Source organism: Anopheles merus, chromosome 3L (assembly GCF_017562075.2).
Source record: "Anopheles merus strain MAF chromosome 3L, AmerM5.1, whole genome shotgun sequence".
In the NCBI taxonomy this organism is placed as follows: Eukaryota; Metazoa; Arthropoda; class Insecta; order Diptera; family Culicidae; genus Anopheles; species Anopheles merus.
In genome coordinates, this window is record NC_054085.1 from 17,112,174 (window position 1) to 17,121,565 (window position 9,392).

Here is a 9,392-nt window from a genome sequence, read left to right on the forward strand (position 1 = left end):
TGCATGCATATTTTCCGGTAGGGTAAATATTTAATAAACCTCCCTGTTACGAGTAACCGTGCCGACAAACCGCGTGTCCCTTATTATGGCATGCGGAATGTAAACAAGCTAAATGACAGGAGATAGGTTTAGACGTTTAGATAGGGTGACAAGATCGATCTTCGAATTTCGAACATTTCAGAAAGGGCAACGTTCGCTGCGTAACGCGATGGCGCAACGGCCATCGCGGAAAAAAAAGGGATAAATACACCGTGCGCAGAACAAACGGTCTCTTTAAAAGTTAGCGAACGATAGACCGCGTTTTTTAAAACTACTAAAATAAAAGCTTGTGAGTTTATAATCGGTCGATCCTTTTTTAAATAAAGTAAAGTTTTGTACGTTAATAAAACGGTCGTTATACCTTGTTCGCCGCCGTCGAGGAGCCGACGGAGTTGCAGTTGCAACATTTTTTAAAAAACGCGTTTGCGATTAATAACGCGCTGTTTTAGTGCCAATCGCCAAGGCATCGTCGCGAGTGAGAATAGAGAAGCCTGCAGAATGTCCCGTACGCCGATCTTTCATCAAGGAGAGCCTCTACTCGAAGGGCTGGAGCCGCTTCCCCCCTCCGTTGGAAGGCCAAGCAGTACTGGCAGATCCGGCAGAACCAGTGCAGATCCGTTGGCCAACTCTACTTCCAGGCCTACGGACACTGGACGGGCGTCATCGAGACCACCGTCGAGGGCATCAACAAACCCGCGAAACGACACCCTGAACGAATTGGTGAGGAGAGCCCGCGAAGCTAAACGCGAGCTAGCGGCAATCGAGCGCGAGATAGCAGACGTTGTTGTGGAAGCAACGTCTTCGATTGCTGAAAAGGAGCAGGAAATAGAGGAGTGGCTGCATACTACGGATCGTGTCGGAGAGCTGGACCAACGGCCACAGGAATTTAACATTCCCGCCACCGCTACTGGGCCGATGCGTTCGGATAACCATCTCCTACCTCCCTACGCCGTCGAAGTGCCGCCTGTGACATGTAGAAAACCGAACGTGCAATCTACCGCGATTGAAGAGGAACTTCATCGGATCGATAAGCAGTGCGAACAACAGCTGCTTGAAGAGAGACTGCTCGCGATCGAACGGTGTGAACGACGTCGTATGGCGGAGAAAAAACGCATACTGGAAGAATCATGCCGACCTTCTACAAGCCCAATCGCGAGACCTGATGAAAGGCTAGCTAACCAGTACAGACCAGCCGTTAGCTTTGTGCCAGTGATACCAGAAAGGACAACACCACACCCCACAGCACATAGTTACTCTGCAAATTTTCCGCTATTTAACCAGAGTCAAGTGTCAGCGCGAAAATGTACGAGCCGTGAATTGCCTGTCTTCAGTGGTGACCCTAAGGAATGGATGGCATTCATTTCGAACTATGAACACTCTACGGCGATATGTGGCTACACAAATGATGAAAATATGCTGCGGCTGCAGGCGTCTTTGAAGGGAAAGGCTCGTGAAGCAGTTGCTAGTTGTCTGCTATATCCCGATAGTATCCCTGAAGCGATCGAGATTTTGAAGGAGTGCTACGGCCGTCCAGAACTAGTGGTGAACACACTGATGGCCAATATTCGCCGCATGCCGCCCCCGAAGGAAGACCGGTTCGACGCCTTAGTGGATTATGGTGTCGCTGTGAGGAACTTCTGTGCATCGATAACGGGATCTGGACTGCACAGCTATTTCGATGGTGGACCCCTGCTGGAGGAGCTGGTGGACAAGCTGCCGCCGAATATAAGGCTGAACTGGTACTATTACCAGAACCGCTGTACACATACCACGCTGGCAGTTTTCAACGAGTGGGTGAAGGAGCTTGTACGCGCAGCCAGTCGAGGTGTAAAGCATACCAGCGGTCGTAGGGAGGTGAAGCATGACAATAATATACGTCAGTACGACCGTAAGTACGCTCATCAGTGCATTCATTCCACAGGTCAGACAGCAGTAACAACATCACAACCAGTTACAACTGAGGGCAACAATTGGTGTTGCTCTGCGTGTGGGGATGGATGTCCTAACGTGTCCAACTGCAGCAGGTTCCTAGGCATGAGTGTGAGTTCGCGTTGGACAACTATAAAGCGTGCGTCACTGTGTAGAACGTGCCTCCGCAAGCACCCAGGTGCATGCCCTGTAACTACGTTGTGCGGAGTAAATGGGTGCGAACGCCGTCATCATCAGTTGTTACACTCGTCCGGTAGCAGCCAACTATTATCAGACATCCCGCCAGAATTGAGTCGAGTCAACACCAGCTGTAACGTGCATTCTGCTACTTCCGGAGGAGTTATGTTCAAGTATGTGCCGGTTACGTTATATGGGAATGGGAAGAAGGTTGATACTATCGCTATTTTAGATGACGGATCGTCGGCAACGTTTATGGAACATGACTTGCTGAGACAGCTAGGCATCAGTGGCAAGCATCGTCCATTATGCATATCGTGGACCGGTAACCAAAGCAGGGTTGAAGACGAGTCCGTAGAATTATCTGTTAAGATATCTGGCGTTGGGTCATCTTTCATATATGACATGAACACGGTCCATACAGTTCGTACCCTTGGCTTATGTGATCAATCAGTAGAACCGAGGCAATTAGCCACTCAGTATAGCCATTTGAGAGGTCTTCCACTACCATTATATCAAAATGCCTCGGCGAAGGTCCTAATTGGCATTGATAATTGCTTCTTGAGCCAAACCCTTAAAACGGTCGAAAGAGGGACAAACGAGCCGTCAGCATCAAAAACCCGACTTGGATGGGTAGTTTACGGGCCATGCTCAAGTAGCGCATCAGATTGTAACCGGTACGACGGAAATACATTTATGAACGTCCATATCTGCCCCTGCAATAAAAAAAAAGACGATGAGATGGATCTGGCTCTAAAAGAATACTTCTCTTTAGAATCGCTAGGAGTATATCGACCAATGAAACAATTGCGCTCTGATGACGAAGAACATGCGCTTAAAATTCTTTCCTCGAATGTTCGGTTGGTAGATGGGCATTTCGAAGCGAGCCTTCTGTGGAAGTACGACACAATAAAACTTCCTGATAATAAAGCGATGGCTTTGAGGCGTCACGAATGTCTGGAGAGAAAACTGCGCCGTAACCCAGAACTGAATAAAGCCATGCACTCCAAAATTGCAGAGTACGAACAAAAGGGGTACATCAGAAAGCTTTCACCGATAGAACAAAGCAGCAAAAAGTCAAATGACTGGTTCCTACCGATTTTTCCTGTCACGAACCCGAACAAACCTGGCAAGATACGAGTAGTATTTGATGCTGCTGCAAAGGTGAATGGGGTCAGCCTAAACTCGTTTTTACTGACCGGACCGGATCAACTTGTAGGACTGCTCACGGTTCTTTATAAATTTCGGGAATATAAGGTAGCAGTGACCGGTGACATTCGAGAAATGTTTTTTCAAGTGCGGATGAACCCGCGAGACCAACGAAGTCAAATGTTTCTCTGGAATGATGGAGAAATTGGAAGCACTCCTCAACAATATGTGCTACAGGTTATGACGTTTGGTGCAGCATGTTCTCCAAGCACCGCGCACTATGTAAAAAATCTGAACGCAGAAAGATTTGAAGAACAATATCAAAGGGCAGTCGAATGCATCAAATATGAGCACTACGTTGATGACATGCTCTCTAGTATAGAAACTGAAGATGAAGCTATCCAATTAGCACAGGAAGTTTGCTTCATTCACTCACAAGGCGGATTTGAGATCCGTAATTGGTTGTCCAATTCATCAAAGGTTAAAGCTGCAATGAACCGGGTTGAGCCTGGAGCAGAAGCACCCGTCGAAGTTGAACTTGCGACAGAGAAAGTACTCGGCATGTGGTGGAACACGGAGACGGATGTGTTCACGTTTAAAATCTCTCCACGATATGAGCCGCATACATTACTACAAGGACGAGTACCTACAAAGAGAGAGATTTTGAAAATACTCATGTCTATATATGATCCTCTGGGGCTAATTGGTCACCTTCTCATGTACCTGAAGATCCTGCTGCAAGAAGTGTGGCGCGCAAAGACTCAATGGGATGAAGAAATTTCTGGTAGTTTGCTTGTGAAATGGCAAACATGGGTATCCGTTCTGCCTAGTTTACAATTTGTGAGCATACCGAGGTGTTACCGGCAGGCCACGCATTTAAATCAATGTCACATAGAACTTCACATCTTCTGCGACGCCAGTGAGAACGGGATGGCCGCTGTAGCCTACTTTAGATTCGAAAGAGACGGGCTGATAGAATGTGCATTGGTGGGCTCAAAAACTAAAGTTGCACCGATATCCTTCACATCCATACCAAGGTTAGAGCTTCAAGCGGCAGTCATAGGAACACGATTGGCCCAAACAATAAAAAGCTCGCATCGTCTGCAAATCACTCGTGAAGTGTATTGGACGGATTCACGAACCGTCATTAGCTGGATTAATGCAGATCACCGAAAGTATAGCCAATTCGTTGCCGTACGCATCAGCGAAATTGTGGAAACCTCTAATGCTGTAGATTGGAACTGGGTGTCCACGAAAATGAACGTAGCCGATGAAGGGACAAAATGGCAAAAGGTTCCGGAACTCGGGCCCACCAGCAGATGGTTCCGCGGTCCCGATTTCCTATGGAAATCGACCAGTGAGTGGCCAAAAAAGGAAATGGAACCGGGTGCAACGGACGAAGAAATACGCCACAAATTACTGCACCACTCGATGTATATGCCACTATTAGAGTTCACTCGTTTTTCTAAGTGGCAGCGACTGCTACGAGCAGTTGCATACGTATACCGCTTCATAACAAATTGTCGAAAGGGTAAACTAAAACAACGAGGAGAGCTTACGCAGGATGAACTGGTACAAGCTGAAAATGCAATCTATCGACAAGCTCAGAGAGACGAATATGCGGATGAAATCGGGATGTTAAGCGATATCGAGCTACAATGTCAGCCTTGGAAAAAGCCACTCAAAAAGACTAGCCCGCTATACCAACTGAGCCCTTTCATCGATGAACACAAAGTCCTGCGAATGAAGGGAAGAATCGAGAAATGCATGTGGGTTGGCGATGACACCAAACGACCGGTGATAATTCCAAATAACCACTATGCCACCGAACTAATAATCAGTTGGTATCACGAGAAATATCGGCACGCGAACCATCAAACAGCACTCAATGAAATTCGACTTAAATATCACGTTCCGAAGCTCAAGAGCACTTATAGCCGAGTAAGACGCTGTTGTCAATACTGCAAGGTATATAAAACCGCTCCACAAAATCCTGCTATGGGAGACCTCCCGTACCAACGGCTAGCTGCCTACCAGCATCCATTTTCTTACACCGGGATCGACTACTTCGGACCGATGATAGTAGCAGTCGGAAGAAGAACCGAAAAACGCTGGGGGGTGATTTTCACCTGCCTCACTACCAGAGGAATACACATCGAGGTTGCGCATAGTCTTTCTACAGACTCGTGTATTTTCGCGATCCGCAATTTCACCGCTAGAAAGGGACTGCCACTGGAGTTCGTTAGTGATAGAGGCACCAATTTTGTAGGCGCATCTCGTGAACTGAAGGAAGCTGCTGCACTGATTGATGTGGACCGGTTGATGGCAGAGTTTGTGCAACCCGGGACAAAGTGGGTTTTTAACCCACCTGCAGCACCGCATTTTGGTGGGTCATGGGAGAGATTGATCCAATCAATAAAAAAGACGCTTGCCTCCTTTGACCTTCCTCATCACCCCACCGATGAGCTATTACGGGCTAGGTTGAGTGAAGTGGAGCTGATTGTTAACTCACGACCCCTGACAGAAATTCCACTCGAAGATGAAGCTGAATCTCCCTTAACGCCAAATCATTTCATTTTAGGCAGTTCGAACGGAAGCAAGCCTCCGCTACCCTTTGACGATTCCACTCCGTCCGTGCGTAAATCCTGGAAATCAGCACAACAGTTTGCAGACATGTTTTGGAAGAGATGGGTAATCGAGTACCTACCAACACTAACGAAGCGATCGAGATGGTACAAGCAGACGAAACCATTAGATGAAGGCGACTTGGTATTGGTTGCGGATGGAAACAACCCGCGGAACTGCTGGCCTAGGGGACGAATTGTAAAGGTGTATCGAGCTGCTGACAATCAAGTGCGGCGCGTAACTATACAGACAAATAGTGGTTTGTTAGATAGACCGGCAGTAAATGTTGCTATATTGGAGGTCGGCACAACGAAGCTAAGTCGCTGAGAGCGACTTACCGGGGGGGAGAATGTTACGAGTAACCGTGCCGACAAACCGCGTGTCCCTTATTATGGCATGCGGAATGTAAACAAGCTAAATGACAGGAGATAGGTTTAGACGTTTAGATAGGGTGACAAGATCGATCTTCGAATTTCGAACATTTCAGAAAGGGCAACGTTCGCTGCGTAACGCGATGGCGCAACGGCCATCGCGGAAAAAAAAAGGGATAAATACACCGTGCGCAGAACAAACGGTCTCTTTAAAAGTTAGCGAACGATAGACCGCGTTTTTTAAAACTACTAAAATAAAAGCTTGTGAGTTTATAATCGGTCGATCCTTTTTTAAATAAAGTAAAGTTTTGTACGTTAATAAAACGGTCGTTATACCTTGTTCGCCGCCGTCGAGGAGCCGACGGAGTTGCAGTTGCAACACTCCCAAAATCGAACAACCTCAACAAAATAAGGTTTCTGCAAATGTGTGTGTGTTGTGGAGTTTTTTTTTTTAATAAAACAAAAGCCTCAATACTCATGCTTGTACCATGTCGCGCCATGCCGGGTTTGCACACGTTTACCACGAGGTTTTTGACATTCAGCCGCTTGTTTTCTGTCCATCAGTTTGATTGCAGGGCGTCCCCCACTCGAATTCTAGTCAATATGCTTCACTTCGGGGTAAAAGCGCCAACGGCGTGACGTAAAGCCCCTCGAGTGAAGTCGGTATGTTAACATGCCAAAAGTGATGCGTCCCCACATAGCGCTCCCCCCAACAGTCTTGCCGAGTTTGATCCCGATTGTTTCCTTTTTGACCTCCACGCCGGGACATGTAACTTCCGGAATAAAGAAAAAAAAAAAACGCTTCAACCGGGGGTTTTCTTTTTAAACAAATAGCGCCCGGCAGTGAGTGGGTGAGTGTTTTAAGAACATTATCGTTTATGTGTGGGTGGGCATGGTCTTTCCTTTTTACTTTGTACTTTGTTCAGACTCTTATTAAAAGAAAGGAAATATCCTTACCAGAAGAAAAAGGGGTTTCGCTTGCTGGACGGTTCCCATCCCCCACTGCGTCGGTCGGTGGCATTTTTGCTATCAAATATTTATTGAAACCCCACTCAAGCCCTGTTCCCTGTGTTGGTGGGGAGGCCCCGTGTCGAACGGGAACCACTTCCCCATACGTCAGTGAGACGAGTTTGAAGCTATTCGGGTTGAACTTTATGATCCGCCACCGGATCATGGGTGACTCTAGAGGGTGGCATGGAAAGGATACGGTTTCACGCATTCGCCAAACGAGAGAGGGAAGTACTCTACACACACACACACACACCCATACACATGAGTCGCTGTGTGCTTCGTAACAGGAACCACATTCTACATTACTTCCCTGTCGTGTGGAACTACTTGTGCGAGAAAAGTAATTTTATATGTTCCGCTTTGAGTCGTCCATCGTTTGCTGTAACGCTCGCTTCAAGGGTTGGGTGGGATTGTGGTCTTGCAGTGGCGTTTGAGCCACTAAACGCACAATGATGTACCGTTGAGTGGAAAGGTTGTTTTTTTTAACTTTCTTCAGCATTTAAGCGACCGTAAGAACCCACACTGGCTGGAAATTGGGGAAAAAAACCCACCATAAACGGTGCGTTAAACGTGTACGAAGGAAAGGCATTTACATTTGATGTGTCCTATTGCAGTGCGGATCGTGTTAAGCGGGACAAAATAAAATCGGCCTTCAGTTAAAGCGGCTCGCATGCGTGATTGTGACATAAAGAGGTATATTCTTGTTTGTTCGCCACAAAACATAATGGTCTTTTTGATGAAATCATCTTTTTTAACATGTTTTACTATGATCTAATTTTCTTGATTTGATAAAGATGTGTCCATATTATTATTTGAGTTTAATTGTGTTTTTAATTGTTTCGATAAAAATGTTTTTCGCTTTTTAGGATGAAAAGATCACTTATGAAATTTGTAACACCTTATACAGTAATTTTCCTGCTATTCTTTATTTCGCAACGAAATATAACGCTTTGTAACGTTACGTAATTTATGGATAAATTTAAAAGCTTAATTTCAATGCAAAATCTAATCTTCTTCTTCTTTGGCTCAACAACCGATGCCGGTCAAGGCCTGCCAACACACTTGTGGGGTTGGCTTTCAGTGACTTATTGATTTCCCCCCATAGCAGGATAGTCAGTCCTACGTATGGCGGCACGGTCTATTTGGGGCTTGAACCCATGACGGGCATGTTGTTAAGTCGTACGAGTTGACGACTGTACCATGAGACCGGCAAAATCTAATACATGAATCAAAAAGATTCAAGAAAAAAAGTAATAATAAAGGAACAGAATCACAATTAAACAAAGGATGCAAATGAACCTCTTATCAAGGTTCATGTCACTAAAACACTCCTATTTTGTGACTTTTTGTTCTTCTTTAGATTACTTAAGCTTCCTAAGACTCGAAACTCTTACGCACAAAGCTTTCACTCAACCACACACACACTCAACCTCAGGTTAGCCTGTCGTGTGTGCTGTGTTTTCGCTTGTCGCTCTGTCGGTGAAATTCAATTTTACTTTCCATCAAATTACGCTACATAAAACGAAATGCTTCCTGTTAAATTAACTTCCATCTTTTTCGGAAATACGCGCAGCGCGGTACCGGCGATGATAGTCGGGGAGGGCGAAGCGCGAAAGTCACCATTGGCGGTACGTTAAGCGCCACCGAGCGGGGGCCAACACACCAAACGGGTGCAGTCAATTTGAAGGCACATAATCACACATAAGTACAGCTCTGCGATAAAATTGCGACAACATTAAAAACCCTTTCGCTCGCAGCGCCAAGCAGGAGGGCGATAATATTGTGATGGTTGGGTGTGACTGGCTTTATCAAGGATCAAGGTAGTGCCTTCTTCCGATTTTTGCCGCATTTGTTGAGACGTTGTGTTGCTGTATGGGCGTGTGTGTGTGTGTGCGCATACAAAGAAACGGGGCAAAGAAAGTGGAATCGTTAGGAGCAAAGGGCGAATTTTTCCTTACGCGTGTTAAAATAACTTCAAACGCTTAATCCTTTTCCGCATGCCGGTAAGGTGACGTCTGCGATAAGGAGCCACACTTTAAGCAGCCCGGGAAGCTTATGTTAAACGGAGCGTGCTGCCTTAATTCCCCGCTC

The 9,392-nt window shown here is 46.2% G+C and overlaps 1 protein-coding gene across 2 annotated transcripts; it reads left to right on the forward strand.

Moving 5' to 3' along the window:
* The first annotated feature begins 1,819 nt into the window (after positions 1 to 1,819).
* On the forward strand, positions 1,820 to 6,277 carry LOC121600114. 2 transcript variants are annotated; one of them, XM_041928424.1, is made up of 2 exons: positions 1,820 to 1,893; positions 1,961 to 6,277. In XM_041928424.1, exon 2 carries the CDS (start codon positions 2,074 to 2,076, stop codon positions 6,244 to 6,246), a length of 4,173 nt encoding a protein of 1,390 aa, XP_041784358.1. In that variant the 5' UTR covers positions 1,820 to 1,893; positions 1,961 to 2,073; the 3' UTR covers positions 6,247 to 6,277. The 2 variants fall into 2 exon arrangements, with proteins under 2 accessions (XP_041784358.1, XP_041784360.1); XM_041928426.1 differs by having other exon boundaries at positions 1,845 to 2,318; positions 2,378 to 6,277.
* Positions 6,278 to 9,392: the final 3,115 nt, after the last annotated feature.